This window comes from Thunnus maccoyii, chromosome 2 (assembly GCF_910596095.1).
Source record: "Thunnus maccoyii chromosome 2, fThuMac1.1, whole genome shotgun sequence".
Taxonomy (NCBI): domain Eukaryota; kingdom Metazoa; phylum Chordata; class Actinopteri; order Scombriformes; family Scombridae; genus Thunnus; species Thunnus maccoyii.
Window position 1 is genome coordinate 1731909 of NC_056534.1, and position 19836 is coordinate 1751744.

Genomic DNA, 19836 nt, shown 5'->3' on the forward strand with positions numbered 1-19836 from the left:
GACTAAAGAAACCAGGAAATATTCACATTTCTGCTGCAAATGGTGAATTTTAGCAGTTTTTATAAAATATGACTCAAAATGAAGAATCAGTTATTAAAATAGTAGGCAATTAATTTCCTGTTGATCAACTAATTGATTATTAGTTGCAGCTCTATGAACATTTCATTCAAATATTTTGATTTTCTTCTTTTGTTGAAATAAATAAAAATCTCAATTTTTGCTGCAGCCAAAGCAAATCAATGGCACAATAACGTTCAGACCTGTGTTTGTTAAATGAACAGTGTCTCTCTGGGAAAGTGAAGACTTGTTACAGTATATATACACCAGTATATAGACTGGTGCAGGTTTTACCTTCTTGGCAGCGAGCGCCGGTTCTTCCTGGCGGACAGACGCAGCGGTAACCGTTGATTTCATCCACGCAGGTGGAACCGAAGGCGCAGGGAGACGACTGGCACTCATTGATGTCTGCAGGAGAAGAGTGACAGTTGGGTGTTTGTCATTATTTTCCTTTCATAGAAACAGAACCATCCTCTGTAAATTAATTTGTCTTTAGTAACAAAGAGAAACCAGCTCGGCTTGTTATTCTGGTTTTCACACTGAAACTCAACATAGATAATTATACATGAAGAACAGAGCAGCCAAAGACAAAAGTCAAAGTTCAAGTAGAAGTTGCAGCTAAAAATGGAGCCATCATATCAGAAATATATTTGGTGTTTTTCAAATTACTTCATATGGTCCAACTGATCAATTGGCAGATGTGTTACTGACGACTTGATGAGAGAAAATGTGACGTATGTGTCTGTTTTAAAATCTGTTGGAGTCAAACTTTTAACATCATTTTCACTTTTGAAATCCAACAAAAGTAATAATAAGGGCAGCAGCTAAAGATTATTTTCATTATCAATCAATGGTTGATAATAAAAGTCAAAATTTGACATTTTCGCTTCTTTAAAGATTGAAAGTTCTTCTTCTTAAAGAAAGACGAAGAAAACTGTAGAACCAGGTACAGTTCTGTAACCTGTACTAATGATCATATCTGCACTCGTACCATCTCACTGTTGGAGCACGGCTAACGGTTTCCCCTTGCTTCCAGTCTTTGTGCTAAGATAGGCTAACGGTTTCCCTTTGCTTCCAGTCTTTGTGCTAAGCTAGGCTAACGGTTTCCCCTTGCTTCCAGTCTTTGTGCTAAGATAGGCTAACGGTTTCCCTTTGCTTTCAGTCTTTGTGCTAAGCTAGGTTAACAGTTTCCCCTTGCTTCAAGTCGGTTTCCCCTTGCTTCCAGTCTTTGTGCTGAGCTAGGCTAACAGTTTCTCCTTGCTTCCAGTCTTTGTGCTATGCTAGGCTAACAGTTTCCTCTTGCTTCCAGTCTTTATGCTAAGCTAGGCTAACAGTTTCCCCTTGCTTCAAGTCGGTTTCCCCTTGCTTCCAGTCTTTGTGCTAAGCTAGGCTAACAGTTTCCCCTTGCTTCCAGTCTTTGTGCTAAGCTAGGCTGACAGTTTCCCCTTGCTTCCAGTCTTTATGCTAAGCTAGGCTAACAGTTTCCCCTTGCTTCCAGTCTTTATGCTAAGCTAGGTTAACAGTTTCCTCTTGCTTCCAGTCTTTGTGCTAAGCTAGGCTAACAGTTTCCCCTTGCTTCCAGTCTTTATGCTAAGCTAGACTAACAGTTTCCCCTTGCTTCCAGTCTTTATGCTAAGCTAGGTTAACAGTTTCCTCTTGCTTCCAGTCTTTATGCTAAGATAGGCTAACAGTTTCCTCTTGCTTCCAGTCTTTGTGCTAAGCTAGGCTAAACACGTCCTGGACTTGTCTCTGTTCTGGACACACAGACATGAAATTAATCTGAAACATCTGACTCTGGAGAAAACAAAAGATTGTGCAATGTCTGAGGTGTGATCGGCCGTGATCTCAGCTGCTGTGTTTTGTAAGAGATTTTTTAAGAAAATATCCATAAAGTCCTGCTTTCCTCTGAGTGCTGCCACACACGCTGACCTGCAGTAACATAAACCGAAGCCTGGCTGAAAGGCACTGAGGCAGAAAGACAGACTGAAGAGTAAAGTAGAGAAAAAGAAAAAGGCAGAAAATGAGAGCGAGGGGGAGATAAATAGAGAAACAGATGGAGAATAAGTTTGAGGGGTCAAAGGTTGACACTCACTGATCCTGCAGTCTGGACCAGCGAACCCCGGAGCACATTCACACCGATACCAGTTGTCTCCATCGACGCAGGTCCCGCTGTTATAACTGCAAGAAAAACACAACAGAAAATGATTCTTTCTGTCTGAGTCAGCTGGAAAAAAAAAGCTGTAAATCAGAATTCATCACAATTTCCCACAAGAAAAAGCGTCACTATAAATCAATAACCCCCGACCTTAACTGAGCTGGAACCCTCAGGCCTAACCCGAATCTTAATTATAGACAGAAAAACATCTACTTTTTCACATTTTTGTTTTTCAAAGATATGAATAATTTCTGACTCTGTGGGTTGGAGAGTAAAGACGGAGCCAAGCAGATAAAAACTGAAACTGGCAGCTGCTGTGTTGTTTTGTTCCCGTTTTGTTCCAGATTTGATTCGGTGAAAGAACAACCGATGAAGAGGAGGCCAAAGAGGAGAATATGGTGCAGAATATGACAGTTTATCACTGAAAACATCACAACTCCAAATGTTATGACATGCTGACACCTTGTGCTTCTAAAACCCTTTTGGATAATGTCAAAAATACTTTATTTTACTAAAGATAAAAAGACGGTTTTTGCTCATTTTTTGTGTCTTCCTGAACATCCAAAGCTCAGATACGTTTATGGGGATAAATCAGTTTGACTCACCAGGGTTGAGGACTGCAGTCGTTGGCATCTGAAAATAAAGGAAACAAAGCGTTCAGTGTGTTCATGACAGAAAAGTTCAGACTCCAACTAAAGTGTCCAATAGTTACAAAGTCCTCTTATGTCACAGAATACCTTTAAACTAATATGTATTTTGAGCTGAAATTGCCTCCTAATATGCTAACGTTAGTAAAAAGCTAAATGTTAACTTGTTATTCTAAAATACAAAATGTTATATATAATATGTCAGCATTACAGTTGCAATGATTAACTGATTAATTGCCAACTATTTTGATAATTAATCGTTTTGAGTCATTTTCTAAGGAAAAAAAACGTCCAAATTCTCTGATTTCAGCTTCTCAGATGTGAATATTTTCTGGTTTCTTTAATCTCTATGACAGTAAACTGAATGTTTTTGGGTTGTGGAAAAAAACAAGACATTTGAAGGCGTCATGTTGGGATTTGGGAAGGAGTGATTGGCATTTTTCAATAATTTTTTGACAAGTTATAGAACCAATCAAATCTATTAACTGAGAAAATAATCAACAGATTAAAGCATATTTCCAAGTCTGTCAAAATGATGTTTGGTGAATTAAGGGTGGTGTGTGATGTGTTTTGATGGAAATATCTGCACATTAACATACAGGAAACAGTTTTTAATCAAAAGTAAGAGTTTTCTGTTTGCCTTTTATTAAATTCTAGGCTTTTTACTCATATCTCACACTGTTTTATGTCTTATTTTAGCTTCTATTTAAATGTGTCTTTTCATAATGTTTCTTAAACCTGCAGTGCAGAACTCTAACATATAAATGAACGTCTGTTACATTCAATCCAAACAATCACTGCCAGATATCTGTTAGCGTATAACGACAAAGACAGTGGAAGGAGACGGAAACAAAAAGTAACAACGTGGAAAAAAACTTTTTACATTTCATGAGGCCATTAAGTTTGTAATAAATCCAACTATATAAATCTAAGAAATGATTTACTAGATGAAAACCAACTGTTAATAATCCAGAACGGACTCTGAGTGTCTGTTTAACGAGATCTACAGTAAATGTGCTGCAGTGACTCACTGTGGCTGCAGGTGGCGCCCTCCCAGCCGTCCTTACAGACGCAGCTGAAGGAGTCTCTGTTCACCACGCAGGTTCCTCCGTTCTCGCAGGGACTCGGCAGACAGCTGCTGTTCTTTGCTGAAGACACAAACACGACTGTTAGAAGAAGAAACAGAAACGTCTTCGTATGACCGACGTGTTTGTGTTTTATCACTGACCGATGTTACAGGTGGTTCCCTCCCAGCCTGCAGGGCACAGACACTTGAAGGTGTCTCCTTCGTCGTAGCAGGTTCCTCCGTTGTTACAGGTCTCCTCGTCACACTGACTCTCTCCTGGAAGTAAAAAAATAAAACTTCAGTGAGTTGAAACTACGGCAGAGAGTCACAGAACTCATCTGAGACACACAGACGACCAAAACACTGAGCAGACAATCACACACATGTGTGGGCGGGGCTTACTTGAGTGACAGGTCTTTCCCTTCCAGTCGTTGTTACATTCGCAGTAAAAGTCGTTGACCAGATCTCGACAGACGCCTCGATTCTGACAGGGAGCGGAGCTGCAGTCATCGATGTCTGAACGACAACAAGACAACAAAAAACCATTAAAACACCTCAAACATGGCCGCCGTGCACCGTTCAAACTGCTGAGGAAGAAGAGTGAAGGAGGAAGAAGAGGAGGAGGAGGAGGAGGAGCTCACTGTTCTGGCAGGTGGGGCCGTTCCAGCCTTCAGCACAGATACACTGATACTGACTGACTTTATCAATACAGGTTCCTCCGTTCAGACAGGGGGCGCTCTCACAGTCATTAATATCTGGAAAGCGGAAAGAGACAAAGACAAATCATCAATTATGATGCAAACACACATAAAAAACAAGTTTATATTACTTACATTTTATTATAAATGTGTTTTTATAAATATATATTTATATTTAAAATAAAACACTGTTCAAACTCACTCTCGTGACAGTAGGTGCCGGTGAATCCTTCCTCACACTCGCAGCTGAACTGTCCGCCGGCGTGGCTCCGGCACCGCCCGTGGGGGCCGCACACGTTGGACGAAATCAAACGCACCCCACCCGGAGTGCTATTAGACGCCACCGCCACCGTGCAGCTGTCAATCACTGGAGGGAGAATCGGTTTCAAGAAAGAACAGAGTGAGTCTTTGTACAACTTTGACTTCTGTGATCATTAATTTGATTTAATTTATTGAACAGGACAGTAAACGATGCACTGCACTGGAGTTAGCTTGAAGCTAATTTGCATCCGTTAGCCGTTAAACTAGAATAAGAAAGGAAGCTTTAGAATGGCAGCAATAATCGAAAAATCACTATTTACAGATATTTCTACAGACTTCAGATTTCTAGACTTAAATTAATTTTCCAGACCAGCGTAAAATAGCTTTGTTAGCATTAGCCTCGGCTATTACATCCTGCAAATATTTCAGGATTCTTGACACTTTATTTTACGGGTCTGTTTTGCTGAGTATTTCCTGGAAAGAGCTTTATAATGTGCTATTAATTATGGGGAAATAAAGTCAATTAGAGAGAGACGATCCATTTAAACCCAAGAAAATATGAATTCACTATTTGTTTATTATTGCAAACTTTATCCTCCATATACAGCACCAGTCAAAAGTTTGGACACGCCGACTCATTCAAGGGTTTTTCTTTATTTTTACTAGTTTCTACATAGTAGAACAATACTGAAGACATCAAAACTATAAAATAACATATTGAATCATGTAGTAAAAAAAAAAAAAAGTTAAATAAACCAAAATATGTTTCATATTTTAGATTCTTCCAAACTTTCGACTGGTTGAACTGGATACTTGCCGGTAGACATATTGCACATTTTTGCAGCTGGTTGAGTGCAGTAAAAAAGACTCTAGAAGCAAATAAATTATTAATGCTTGTATAAATATATAATTGTAGTGGAGCAATTGAACACTGTAGTTAGTACCAAATTACAAAAGACCTTTCCAAGAATCTTCCCAATAATTTACAGTCCCATTTCAGATCCTTTCTAGGAAATTATGGAAACTATGACCATAAAATATCAGTGTTGCAAATTTTTCTGTCAATAAACCATCTGAGCGGTTAGACATGACGTTAAAACATGAGATGGATGTGAACCTTTGCAGGGCGTGGTGCGGCAGTGGTCCTTCAGGCGCGAGCAGTTCCTGCCCTCGTAGTCTTCGGGACATTTACAGACGTAGTCGGCCGCCAGGTTGAAACACTGGCCGCCGTTTTGACACGGGCCGTGGAGGCAGTAATCGATATCCAGCTGTGGTGTGGTGGACGGAGGGAGAGAAAACAATTTCACAACAGTGAAAAATGATACACATGTACAACCAAGCAGCAACCTCTGGGGTTGAAAAATGAAGCCAAAAACTGCAGTTCCTTGAACGACCACTTGAGACTCCAAAAGCGAGTCAATCCCCATAGACCCCCATGTTAAAATGTCCAACTTTACAGCAGAAATAAACATGTTTACAGCCTGGAACAAACAACGGTTTTGGTCTCTGTAGCTAATTTCCTCTTTCATGACAACTGTACGGGGGGTGAATTTTTTTATAACTCACCCGTTTAAATTTTATTAAACCGTAAAGTTATGCATAATGAAGGACATGGCTGCTTTGAGTGACAGGTCCGCCAGCCGCTAGGTGGCTTGTTTCAGCCATTCGGCCCCGCCTCTTTGCCCATTTTTGATTGGCTGGGAGTTAGGCAGCGTCACGCACTGCCAAGATGGCGACGGCCGGAGCGGCTCGCTTTGAGCTTCAAAACCGCTCCTCAGAAACCAACGAGTGACGTCACGGTAACGACGTCCATATTTTTATACAGTCTATGGTTCAGACTCATTATCCTTGTTAGCTTCGCATGAGTCAAGTGTTAAATAAAACATCAGCAGCACAGTAAAACCTGCTTCATCTATTCTTCTGTGTTGAGATGTTAGCAGGAATGTAACACCTGCACAGGCTGTTTGGCACAATAATGAATGTTGCTCCATTTTTATATCAAACTGTCTCCATGGTAACCAGTTACAGATCAGCAACCAACCTTTCAGAGGATAAAAGTTAACGGAAACCGAATCCAGTGTTGATCCGGATAGAAACGGTGAAAAGCTTATAAATGAATATGTATCTTTAACACGCTCAGTATATAATATCTCTTATTAAAAGCAAATCTATCTCAGAACATGAAGTGAGGATGATGAACCAGCTGAACTAAATAAAAGAGGAAAACTGTGAAGAAGAAGAAGAAGAAAAAAAAGGAGCTAAACTGTGAAACATGGAGAGTTTAATCAGGCCGCTGCATCTAGCAACACATCTCACATCAACACATTAAATTATAAGTGACTGATTTTTAGACGTGGTAAATGTTTCCAGTTCAAGTCATTATTTCTGTCATGTTCAGATGTTTGTCGACAGCTTCTGGACGACAACTTTAAGTGAAAAGTGCTTGTTAGAGTTTTGACATATTTTCCACACCACCTATTTAACTTTTCAAATCTGGAAGTTCACTATTCCCCCCCCCCTCTCTTTTTCCCAGTTTATGGATGCAGGTCAAATCTGCGAAACAAAAGTTACCAAAACCAGATGGAAAAGTGTCGCCAGCTGCCAGATGTTTGTGTGTATGTGGTCAGTTAATACTGTTAATACTACGTCCTATTCAAAGTTTTACATTCCTAGCTGGTAGCTCGTAAATGAAAGGGGGGGGATTTTCTTCAGACTTCATGAAATAGTCTTTATTTCTGCTTTCAAATGTAAAAATGATTGTGAAATGTAAAAATATTCATTTCTACTTGAATTAGCACAGTTCAGGACATGTTGCACTACCCTGCTGTGCTTCAAGTATATTCAGAATAACTTTGACTGAAGCACTGTTACATTATTATTAGGCTGTTATGTATATAAGACTTTTATTGTGGCAAATCTGCACACTTCACTCTGTTTCTGTTTGCACATATGAACCTGTACATTCAGAATGCACCTTTATTATTCAATATTTACTCTATTTTTGTATGTAACTGCTTTTAAACCTCTTAATCTGTGCTGTTCCATCTCCTTTTTTACTGCAAAGTAAGAATTTCCTGACATAGTTTGACCTGCTGCTCTTTGACCTGAACTGAACGTAAATATTAATGATCACTGGTCTTTAAACTGGTGGTTTTGAGGTGAAGCTGGAGGTCAGATTGTGGAAAAAACACAGTTCCCGTTTCTGTTTACCAGATTGGGAAAAAGTGGCCGTTGCTTAGCGACTGCTCACCTGACAGCGTCGTCCAGAGAAACCAGGTGGACACAGGCAGTGGAAGCCGTTGACCTCGTCATGGCAACGGCCGCCGTTGAGGCACGGCCCGCTGGTGCACTCATCCACGTCTTTCTCACAGTGTTCGCCGCCGAAACCCGGAGCGCACACACATTTATAACTGTTGACCAGGTCCTGAGTGGAGGGAGAAGATGACTTCTTTACTATTTATTAAAAGGATCATAATATTACTTCTGTATGTTAATTTTCAAAGAGAAATGATCTGAAATCAAGTCTGGAGGGCAGAACCGACAGCTAGCAAGAGCAGAAAATATCCAGTACTGCTAATTTAGCACAACAACAGAAAACAAAAGTCTATAATTTTATCTACACGCTCATTTTTAAGACTGACAGTGTTTTCTCTTCACACAGGATGTTTTAAATGTTTAACAAGTAAAATGTGCGAAGGTCTGAGCTGTTAATTGTAGAAAAATATTAAAAAACAATGTTAGCATCAAGCTAATGAGAAAAATTTTGTTGTAGCGACCACGCTAACAGCTAGTATCATTTCCTCTTTATTGTGTGTTTGCAAGTTCTGCAATCATGACAGAAGTAAAAGAACTAATACAGCAACGTAAAAATACTCCAATACAAGTAAAAATCCTGCATGAAGAATCCTACTACAGTAAAAGTACATAAGTATTATGAGCTTGATGTAGTTAAAGTATTGCAGTAAAAGTACATAAGTATTATGAGCTTGATGTAGTTAAAGTATTGCAGTAAAAGTACATAAGTATTATGAGCTTGATGTAGTTAAAGTATTGCAGTAAAAGTACATAAGTATTATGAGCTTGATGTAGTTAAAGTATTGCAGTAAAAGTAGTGGTTTGGTCCCTCTGACTGATATATTATTATATATGACATCATTAGATTATTAATAGTGAAGCATCAGTGTTAGAGCAGCATGTTACTGTTGTAGCTGCTGGAGGTGGAGCTAGTTTACACTACTTTATATACAGTTAGCTAGTTTAGTCCAGTGGTTCCCAACCTAGGGGTCGGGCCCCTCCAAAGGGTCAGCAGATAAATCTGAGGGGTGGTGAGATGATTAATGGGAGAGGAAAGAAGAAAAAACAAAGTTCTGATACACAAATCTGTTTTCAGTTTTTGGACTTTTTCTCTAATCTTTGATTTTTGCTGAAATATTGGATCATTTGAACATTTATTGAAATGAAAGCATGTGAGAAGTTTAGAGGGAAAAATCACTATTTGGTGGAGCTGTTAACAACTCATAGACATGTGAAATGTGACCCCGACTACACACTGCTTTTTGTAAGACGTCAAAAGACAAAAAGGTTGGAAACCACTGGTTTCATCTTTAACAATGTGTTGTATTTTAAAAGCTTGTTATATTATCCATTGTGTCAAATCTTCATCTGAAGCATCAAATATGAAGACGTTAGCTTTTCTCTGTTATTACGACTGTTAGTTTTTTGCAGAACTCAGCAGCATCATTCATGGAGGTCAGAATACTTCAACTTTTCAAGCTTTTTCGGGGATGAAATCATCCCACAACCAGCGTTAAATGATCCATATAGAAGCAAAGTTACAGCGTCTATGGTTTGTTGTTTTCAGCTACTTTCACTGTGATTTATGTAAATGTTTTGTGATGACATTGAACCATAAATCCTGCAAAATCAAACTGAACTGTGTACAGTCTGCTCCGTCTCTCTACAATACACTGATACTGCTGCTGCTGCTGCTAATGAAATATAATCTGCTTCGTATCAGTAAACAAAAAAGGCCATTGTGAGAAGAAGAATGGCAGAAAAAAAAAAATGCAATCAGCATTTGAAAAGAATCAGGACAGACTGTTTATTTTCTGTAGAGCAATGAGAACGTTTTGAGTAATCTGATCTGCTGTTGTCATGGAGACCACACACACACACACACACGGCTCAGCATTTTCTGTTTATAGCTCATTGGGGGTAAAAAGTGAGAGTGTGTTGCAGAAAGAAAATGTGTAAATCAACCAAAACTCAAACTGACTCACCTTGCATGTGGCTCCGTTCTGACACTGACCTCGACAGTCGTTAATATCTGCAGGAATAATTTTACAAGTTTAAAAAAATGAGCTCGTTTGAAAAGATTTCAGTCACAGCAGAAACACAAAAAAGACCAGTTTTCCTTCAGATAAGCTGTTGGACGTCAGCAGAAACCTTCACATGATCGTGGGGGTTTGGAGATAAAACTACCCGCTGGTTTCTTCATCTCTCTACTTCTTTTCCATATGTTAGAGGTCATTTTCATACTGCCCTGCTTCCCTGTTGAGCTGCAGTAGAAGTATATTTCACTTTACATCGTCTCTGTTTTGGAGCAAAAACCTCCAAACTAAGTGTTTCATATACAAATAAAGATAACTGTTATTGCTGCTGGTCTCCTCCTGGTTACACAGATTCTTATTGTTCTGTTGGGAGTCGGTCGGTACTCACTGCTGTCGCAGTTCTGGCCCGTCCAACCCGGGAGGCACTCGCAGAAGTATCCTCCAATCAGGTTGCGGCAGGAGTTGGCGTTGACGCAGGGGTTTTCTGCACACTCGTTGGCGTCTGAGATGAAACAATAAACAAACAGAATAAAAACAGATTAGAGGGAGGGAATACGGCGGGCGTCCTGCAGACAGCAGGGGTTTCTGCTGTCTGCTGGTCCTGATTCACAGCTGCGACTTTTAAACTCTTTATTGATTCGACTTCGTTCCGTTCATCAATTACAGAAGTCTATAAAACGTAGGAAAACAATGAAAATGGTTGTAACTTGTCTGAAACCCACAGATGTGTAAAAGGCCACTTATTTAATGAGTAATGAATAATATTTAAAAGTAATAATAATAATAATAATAATAATAATAATATTTAAATGTTTTATTTTAGTCCAAAACCCAAAGATATTCAGTTTACTGTCATGTGTGACAAAGAAATGCATTAATAATCACATTCAAGGAGCTGAAAACAGAAAATTTGGAGCATATTTATTTAAAAAAAGGATAAAATAAGGATATATAATAAATAATAAACAAGGATTTTTATCAAATTAGTTGCAGATTTTCTGTCGATCGATTATTCAATTAATTGACTAATCACCATCACCAGTTTTCTATGTCCTGAAGTTGACAAACCAGTTTTACCACAACAGGACGCTTCATTAGCTTCCATTGCCGTCAATTAACAACCAACACAAGTGCACAGAGGTCAAAGGTCAGCGGGCTGACAACAGACTGAACAAATATCATTCCTGAGTCACTGGGACGATCCAACATAAACAGTGTAGTCGGGTTAAACTCGAAAGTCCTCGGCAGCTCGGTGGCGGAGGCGTCTCAGATTATTCATCAGTGGAAAACGGGCTCCTGGCAGACCAAACCCAACCAGCCACAGTCGAAGGTTGAGGAGCATGTGGCCGGTGGTCGGCGGTGGATTAGCGCTGCGGCGAGACGTTCCGGGGCGCTAAGCCTCCAAACCACAACCATTCCCTCCTGGGATGATCCTGGAGATTAGGAAAAAACCTCAGCAGTCCCAGCGAGAAGCAGGCGGACGACCAAGTTTTATATAAAACTTGAGATCCATTGATGGCAAATCCCCACGAAGGAATACATGAATCATAGGTTCCCTAAACAGCCTCCCAACCCTCTCCGATGTTACATTCCCCAACAACAAACAATGGAGAGAAACACTGACCGATGAGGCAGGTCTTTCCGGTCCACTGAGGAGGACAGGTGCACTTGAATCCGTTGATCAGGTCCTGGCAGGTTCCTCCGTGACTGCAGGGGTTCACCAGACACTCGTCCACATCTAGAGACAAACAGAAGATTCATTAGAAACATGAAGCTCCGCAGAGGCTCAGATAATAAAAAAAAAAAAGATGGAAGGGTGTAAAAGACGTCTCACTGATGGAGCAGGACGGTCCGGTCCATCCGGCGGCGCAGCGACACTCAAACCCCTGACTGGTTTCCACACAGCTGCCTCCGTTCAAGCAGGGGTCGGACAGACAGGCGTGGTCAGCTGACACACGGAGAACAATAACGGTGGAAAACGAGGGTTTTATTAAGTGATTATCAGTCCAAACTCTACAGATATATACATGAAATAAACCTGATATTATGTGACTAAGACTCCCTCTTCTTGTAAAAATGAAAGCAGTGACCCCCAGAAGAAAGAAACCTGATGACGGAGCTACTGAGGAACATTTTAACTAACTTTTAATTATCAATTAAATTGAGAAATGAATGGATAGATTCATTGATAAGTCGTTTGGTCCATAAAATGTCAGAATATGGTGAAAAATGTCTAAAAATGACTAAAGAAACCAGAATATATTCACATTAAAGATGCTGGATTTAGAGAATTCTGGCATTTTTTTGCTTTTAGCTTTCACAAATAAAATGTCATCTAAAAAACTGCTTTATTAATCTGGAATTCAACATGATATCCATCGTTTTCATGGTTTTATTCTATTTTATCCCCAATGTTAATATATATCTATTTCTTTATTTCAATCCTGCTGTAAATAAACATGACAGACACAGCTGAACGCTCTCCTTCGCCGCTCACCTCTCTGACAGTTGACGCCGGAGAAGCCGTCGGGACAGGAGCAGTGGTATTTATCAGGTCCCGTGTTGCTGCAGGTTCCTCCGTTCAAACATGGCTGACGCGTCCTGCACGTGTTCAAATCTGCAGGAACAAAAAAAAAAAAGCTTAATAATCAGGCAGCTAATAAAACAATAATAATCAATCAATAATCAGTCATCAAGGCTTTTCATGTATAAATAATAATAAATAATAAATAAACACATTTCCCTCCAGAACTTCAACCTTCATTCTTCGTCCAAAAGATTCAACCGCGAACGTCTTCCTACCAAAATAAGAGTTTCTATCTTAAAACTCTCCAATTAAAAACTTACAAAGGTGAAAAGCAAACATTCATAGAAAAGTTCCCCATCATCATCATCATCATCATCATCATCATCATCATCATCATCATGTTCTACTTTTATGCCAGTCTTAATGACATTTTGTCTGATCTTCACAGCTTCAACGGGCTGTTTAAAGGTTAAGACTTGGTTTAAGGTAGAATCAGGTTTAGGTTTGGATATAGTTGGAGTGTCAGGGTTAGTGTGTGTGTGTGTGTGTGTGTGTGTGTGTGTACCTTTGTCACACAGCTGTCCTCCATAGTTGGTGTCGCAGAGACACTGCCAGGGCTCCACACAGCTGCCGTGAACACAGCCGGGATGAGGGATGCACTGATCACAGTACTCACCCTGCCAGCCATACAGACACCTGACACACACACACACACACATTTATTTTAGTATACTAATCATAAAAATACTGTCAACATGAGTAGATTCTGACTTGTGGGGAGTGAAATGAATCTGGTTAAATAAAAAGTCTCCTTATCTCTACTGTTACTGTCAAATAAAGGCAAAAAGCTAAACATGTGTGTTGCTTGTGTGTGTGTGTGTGTGTTGGTTCTTACTTGCACTCTCCAGGAACTTTACAGGATCCATGTTCAGTGCTGCAGCCCTGCCTGCAGATCGCTGCAGACACACACACACAGATTTATGATAGAAATGAAGAAGAAATCTATTAAAAACATGAAGAGGATGCGCTCACGGTTGTGAAACCAGCAGTCAGGTGTCCATATGAACAGTAAAGAGGTTTAATTATTCCTCCTGTTCATACTGGATATGACAAGATATGAAGTATAGTAACAAAAAGAGGAACTTTGGCACTAAAAAGACTGTAATGTTGAAAGATATCTACTTTATTTGACTCATTTGGACGCTGAAGCTTCATATTAGCTTCAGATAAACTTTTAAAAACATTTTTGCACAGAAGGAGGGCAGCAGCCTGTCCTTTCATATGATTTGATGACTATAAAACAGTTTTAGTTGCCATTAGTCCCAGTATGTCAGTAAATCTCTCACCAGTGTTGCAATCTGGACCGGACCAGCCCTCCAGGCACGTCTTGTTGCCGTTGTGGTCGCACTCGTAGTGTCCGAAGAAGTCGTCTCGCGGGCGGCAGAACTTGTTGCAGCCGAAGCCGTAGTAGTGCTCGTCACAGCTGAGACGGACCTGGAAGTGGAACTGAGCCACGGGGCCGTTGTGCTTCAGGCTCTGCCACTGCCGGCTCGGGTTGATCATCCCAGAGTGGACGGCTTTCTCGATCACCGCCCCGCCGACGCCTGCGGACACAGTTCAGTCAGCTGACCTGATGGACATGTTTACCCTGATCTGATTGTTGGAGGTTTATGTGTCTGCAGACACGATTCAGCCCTAAAACAACTATTATAACATCATCTACATGACTTTAGGGAAACATTTTAATCATATTTTGTCTTACAGTTGACAGTCTGTAATTATAATATTGTAAAAAGATGCTACCATATTAACCAAAACAGTAATCTATCAGTAAATAAATGAATGTAGAGTTTGTTCTGTTGTTATGGAAACAACAATAATCCGTTTCCTCATAATGTGTTATTTGTTAGATTGATTTACCTTCATATTTTATATTTATCTGTTTTATTCTCTGGTTGAAGAAGCCATCGTGTGTCCCGCTCTTCAGATTTATATATGTAACATAACATATTCAGTTAGCATGTCATGTTTAAGTGTGTGATGTTAATTTAGCATGTTAGCATGTTAGCATTTCACATTTACATTTTGTCATTTGGCTTTTATTTTCTCAATGAACCAGTTGGTCTTTAAAACGTCAGAAAGTAGTAAAAAAAAAACTAAACACAGACGTCTTCAAACTGCTTGTTTTGTTCAACTGAGAGTCCAAAACCACCAAATGATTCAGTTTATTATCATGAAGAAAACATTGACATATGAGGAGCTGGAATCAGTTCATCTTTGGAACTTTTGAATAAAACATGACAAACAATCAATCAAGAAATAATTACAGCTGCTGTAAGATCAGAGCTGTCAGACGGAGGCTGTCTGCTGTAATATTCCAGAGCAGTTTGAAAATGCTGAGCCGCTCTGTGGTATTTCACCAGCGGGGTGGAAAGTGTGGTCGGGCTGAGGTGACGGCGTCTGTTTAACCGACACTCAGCTGGACTGAAATCGCTGAAAAAAAGAAACTCAGCGTGAATTTAAAAAAAAAAACCCTCAGAGCAGGTAGCACCATCGGCCTGGGAGCAAACTGTGATGCTTCACATCATGACGGGAAGTTTAAAAAAAGGTGCTAAAAATGGCACCGAGGCAGCAGATTTGAAAAATAGTTAACCTCAAAAGAAGCTGGATCTGTTCCTTCAAGGATATTTGAGCAAATATTCAAAGCTGGCACTTCATCGATGAATACCGTCGGAGCCGTCGAGTCAACGTCTGAAACTGAACTCTCTCCCCAAACTCACCTGTGACCTTCCTGCCATCAAAACTCACCTTTTAAAACTGGTTTTAATATCTGAGTTGATGTTTTTAACACTTGTGTTGAGTTTTTCTGGATCCTTTTTACTTATTTAATGTGTACAGAGTTTATTGAAAAGCGCTTTATACATAAAATGTATTATTATTGCTATTATTGTTATCATCATTATCACCGTCGTCATTGTTATTATTATTATTATTATTATTATTAGACTGAAGGAAAAGCTGTCAGTGTTTGGACTTTTGTCACTGCAGTAAGAATATATTCATGAGAGCAAAGAGTCAAAGGTCAAGACGCTGTGAGAGGCTGAGACACCTGCCAATCAAACAATACAGTGTCGGCAGCTGCAACTAACGATTATTTTCATTAGATTAATCGATTAGTTGTTTGGTCCATAAACTGTCAGAAAATTGTGAAAAATGTGGATCAGTGTTTCAACAATAATCCGCAAAACTGAGATTTGTTTCTTCAATACAGTCACAGTTGTCTTGACACCATCTAGTGGCCGTTAGAGGAACTGCAGCAGAGAAACATCAGCACTGGATTTAACATCTATAATTAACTGTACAGTCAGTAATGATGATGATGATGATGATGATCACAGATTTGGCTTCATCAAATAGTTGAACTCCTGCAACACTGACACAGTTTGTGTAGAGCAGCTGCTGTGTACCCTGAACACACCATCACACAGCAGTTTCTTCAAAATTAATTGTAATTTTGTCTCTTTTCTGCGTGTTCAGGTCCAAAGCAGCTATTTAACAAAGCATAAAAATCTCAGTTTATAACATCCAACAGAGCTCATCTGCACCTTTTTCATACATGGATACAAAAATGTATTATGATTTTATGTGTGATGACACAGATTTCATATGAAGAAGACTTTTATTTAAAGAATTACAATATAATTAAATGAAGCTTTAACTGTGTGTTTACTGAGGTCAGTCTCAAAGGTGTAAAATAATAATAATAATAATAATAATAATAATAATATTCTCTCTGAGCAGTAACAGATTAAAGCAGGTGTTCCTCAACAGGCCACGTGTTCGGGGCCACTTGGCCTGTTGACGCTAAACTGAGAGGGTCAATATTTGTTCTGTCCTCATTTGGCTCGACGGCAGTTTCAGCTTCGACCTTTTAGCTGTTTGAACTGTCTGAACAAACCCTCAAAATCTCACATGTACGAAAGCTTAACGTAGCTTTTAACCGGCAGGAGGAGTCACATTTCTGGTTTCATGTTTGGACTCAAACTGGAACCCAACAGCCTGAACCGTAGTCCACTTCACACCGGGCCTATAATGGTTCCCTGTGGGACGCCAAATACAGCACCGAGCCAACACTCTCTCTCTCGCTCTGACCGCCTCGTTGACCGCCGGGTGATAAACAGAAGCCTCTCTCTCTCTCTCTCTCTCTCTCTCTCTCTCTCTACACACAACGTCTTTACAACCAGTTTTCTGAATGAGACTCATCCAGAGCGTGTAAACAGCCTGCTGTCAGAGGAGGAACTGATTTTATCACTGCAATAAACAAAAGTCCAGCAGTTTAACAGTCTTTACATGTCTTTATTAATAATTGTTTAGTCTCTAAAAGGTTCAATATGTCTTTGAACTGGACGGCAGGAACGGACACTTTCATATTATGTTAACTTTTCATGCTGAGATTTGACCTTCATCACACAGATAATAGAAAGATTCAGCAGAGCAGATCAGTCGTTTTCACACAGAGCTCTCAGGTCAAAGGTCATGTTAGTTTCAGCAGGAGAGGAAACTAAACAGAGCAGGATGAATGATGATGATGATGATGATGATGATGGTACTCACCGCCGGAGGACGAGTCGTTGTTGAAGTCCAAAGCTTCCACGATCAACGTGTACGACCTCTGCACAGAGAAGGAGGATGAGGGAATTAATCAATAACAGTTATATAATAATAATAATAATAATAATAATAATAATAATAATAATATAAAAGATGAATCATTTCATAAAGTGAAAATATTAAAACTGCTTTCATTTGTTTGAGGTTTTATTAAACTGACGTCATATTAATCAATCAAACTGAAGACGTAACTTTAAAAAACAAAAGCATGATTAACTTAAGGATGCAAATACATCTAATAAATACCAAATATCCATAAATATGAAAACACTTCTTTAACTTGTTGGTAGAAAGTTAAAATTCTTTCTTATTCCGCAACAAATGAAAACGTTCGATATAAAAAATTACAAATGTGAGGTTAAACATCATGACATCACATTCAGCTCAAATATTCAACTAATCACAGATTTATTCACTCAGTCCTTTGATAAATGTGTCATTTATAATAAAAACTATTTCAGCATAAAAAAAAAATAGTTTGAAGTATTTATGATTTTATCTTATATGAGTTCAAACAGATCAAAGGAACTTTTAGACGCATCGCTGGAAACAAACTCGGTTTCTGTCTCTTTTTCCATTTCATCTGGTTTTAGTGTTTGTACAAGAGTGTGTGTGTGTGTGTGTTAGAGTCCCATTATTGTGTCTCTCTTTGTCTCTCTTAAAGCCACTGTCGCTCTCACCGCTATCGAATAACACACAGACCAGAGCCAGAGAGAGTGTGTGTGTGTGTGTGTGTGGTTTGAGGTCTCTCTCTCTCTCTCTCTCTCTGTCTCTGTAGTGACACTCGCTTTCCAACATTCATACCATTCAAACTCTGAGCTCGACGTCAACCGAACTCCAAAAATCAGAGCAAGGAAACACACACAGGCTGCAGAGTGTGTGTGTGTGTGTGTGTGTGTGTGTGTGTGTGTGTGTGTGTGTGTGTGTGTGTGTGTGTGTGTGTACAGTGAGGGCTGTCTGAGGTTACAGACTTGATTTTATGGTGAAGGTTTGAGGCTACAGAATGTATTATGTCAGTGTGTTTCCATCCACCTGGTTTTATGAGCATTTTCAATTTGTCCTGAGTGGAAACTCCACAGTCTGATCTTAACAGTGACACTAAGTGCATTTCCTGGCAGAACTGAAGACAAAACCAAATAATGAAAATGTTTGTTTTTGGAGTCATATCAGTATTTTCTGACAGAATTATCACTCATAACCTCTAACCACAACATTATTGGTAGGATGATGTTTGCAATATATGATGTGTTTTGACAGCAGCTATAATCAACTCCACAGTCTGATCTATACAGTAACAGTGTTGGTCGTGACTCGTAGTGATGAACCTACAGAGAATTATCAGTGACTCTGCAGCTCCTCTCGGCTTTACGGAGCTTTATAGTGAGTTTCAGCTCATTGTTTATCTGTCCGGCTGCAACTTTACTGTTCTGGTTCACTCTCAGCGTCTCATAGCGTCGTTTTAGGCCAAACAAGCAAACAGACACAGTTAGCTGTAGACTAGCTGGTGAACATAGTGGAGCATTTAGCAGCTAAAGAGCCAGATATTTCCCTCAGGAGTTGGTAGAGAGTAAAAACAAGAGCTAAAAGACAGTGAATATTGGACTCACATTCATCAAATGAATGATAATGTTGCTCCGTAACTGCTGGATGTGGAAATAAAAGCAACTGTTTGCTAACAAGTTCAACATATCAGCTTAAAGCTGGTGATGTGTTGTGTTCTACTATTCTGTTTTTACAACCGAAGCACATCTGCAATCAGTTATGACACGTAAGTGAAGGTCTATGAAGATCATATCCAGGTCGTATCAGATTCTTCAAAACAAAACTTGAATGTGAAAAATTCAGTTTTCTAATGTTTTGAATGCAAGTTGGCGTTTTGCGCGGCCTGAACCTGTGTGGTCTTACATCATCACGTCCACATCTATCAGACCCTGCTGACGTTTCTGGCGTAGATCCGCAGCAGCTAGATCAACTCTCAACGCTACCGACGCTGTGGATGTGAAACCACAGTGGGTCCATGTAGTGAACAGATTAGTGGTTAACTCGGGCTTACAGAGCAGCTGACAGGAGTACTGGACCAAAATGAGCCATAACAAACATCACACAGGAGAGTAATCCATGTTTTCTATGTTTCCTGAGTCCTCTGAAGATGGAAATATCCAGTATGGAGGGTTTATACACCGACGGATGAGAGGCGGCTCTATAACCTGCCTCATATCTTCAGTGTTTAAATCAGAGCTGAAGTCAGAATATAGTTTAGTTTGAAAACATAGCAAGACAGGAAGTTACCATATCTGAGACGAACCTGCTCTCAACTAGAGCTGCAACAATTAGTTGATTAGAGTCATTTTTAAGCAAAAATGCTCAAATATTTGTTGTTTTCAGCTTCTCAAACTTACTAACAAGCATTCTTTACTATTTTCT

General features: G+C 39.6%; 1 protein-coding gene across 2 annotated transcripts in view; it reads right to left on the reverse strand.

Moving 5' to 3' along the window:
• Nucleotides 1–19836, reverse strand: part of LOC121881499 (protein jagged-1a-like) — a 35449-nt gene that overhangs the window by 5629 nt on the left and 9984 nt on the right. For both annotated transcript variants that reach the window (XM_042389325.1, XM_042389317.1), the window contains exons 3-21: nucleotides 17356–17413; nucleotides 14088–14345; nucleotides 13637–13697; nucleotides 13307–13437; nucleotides 12712–12831; nucleotides 12049–12162; nucleotides 11839–11952; nucleotides 10603–10716; nucleotides 10164–10210; nucleotides 8135–8308; nucleotides 6002–6152; nucleotides 4826–4990; nucleotides 4567–4680; nucleotides 4328–4441; nucleotides 4088–4201; nucleotides 3891–4007; nucleotides 2818–2845; nucleotides 2150–2235; nucleotides 352–465 (exon numbers count right to left, since the gene is read on the reverse strand). In XM_042389325.1, coding sequence (XP_042245259.1) covers nucleotides 352–465; nucleotides 2150–2235; nucleotides 2818–2845; nucleotides 3891–4007; nucleotides 4088–4201; nucleotides 4328–4441; nucleotides 4567–4680; nucleotides 4826–4990; nucleotides 6002–6152; nucleotides 8135–8308; nucleotides 10164–10210; nucleotides 10603–10716; nucleotides 11839–11952; nucleotides 12049–12162; nucleotides 12712–12831; nucleotides 13307–13437; nucleotides 13637–13697; nucleotides 14088–14345; nucleotides 17356–17413 — 2194 coding nt within the window. The remainder of the gene's footprint in view (nucleotides 1–351; nucleotides 466–2149; nucleotides 2236–2817; nucleotides 2846–3890; nucleotides 4008–4087; nucleotides 4202–4327; nucleotides 4442–4566; nucleotides 4681–4825; nucleotides 4991–6001; nucleotides 6153–8134; nucleotides 8309–10163; nucleotides 10211–10602; nucleotides 10717–11838; nucleotides 11953–12048; nucleotides 12163–12711; nucleotides 12832–13306; nucleotides 13438–13636; nucleotides 13698–14087; nucleotides 14346–17355; nucleotides 17414–19836) is intronic.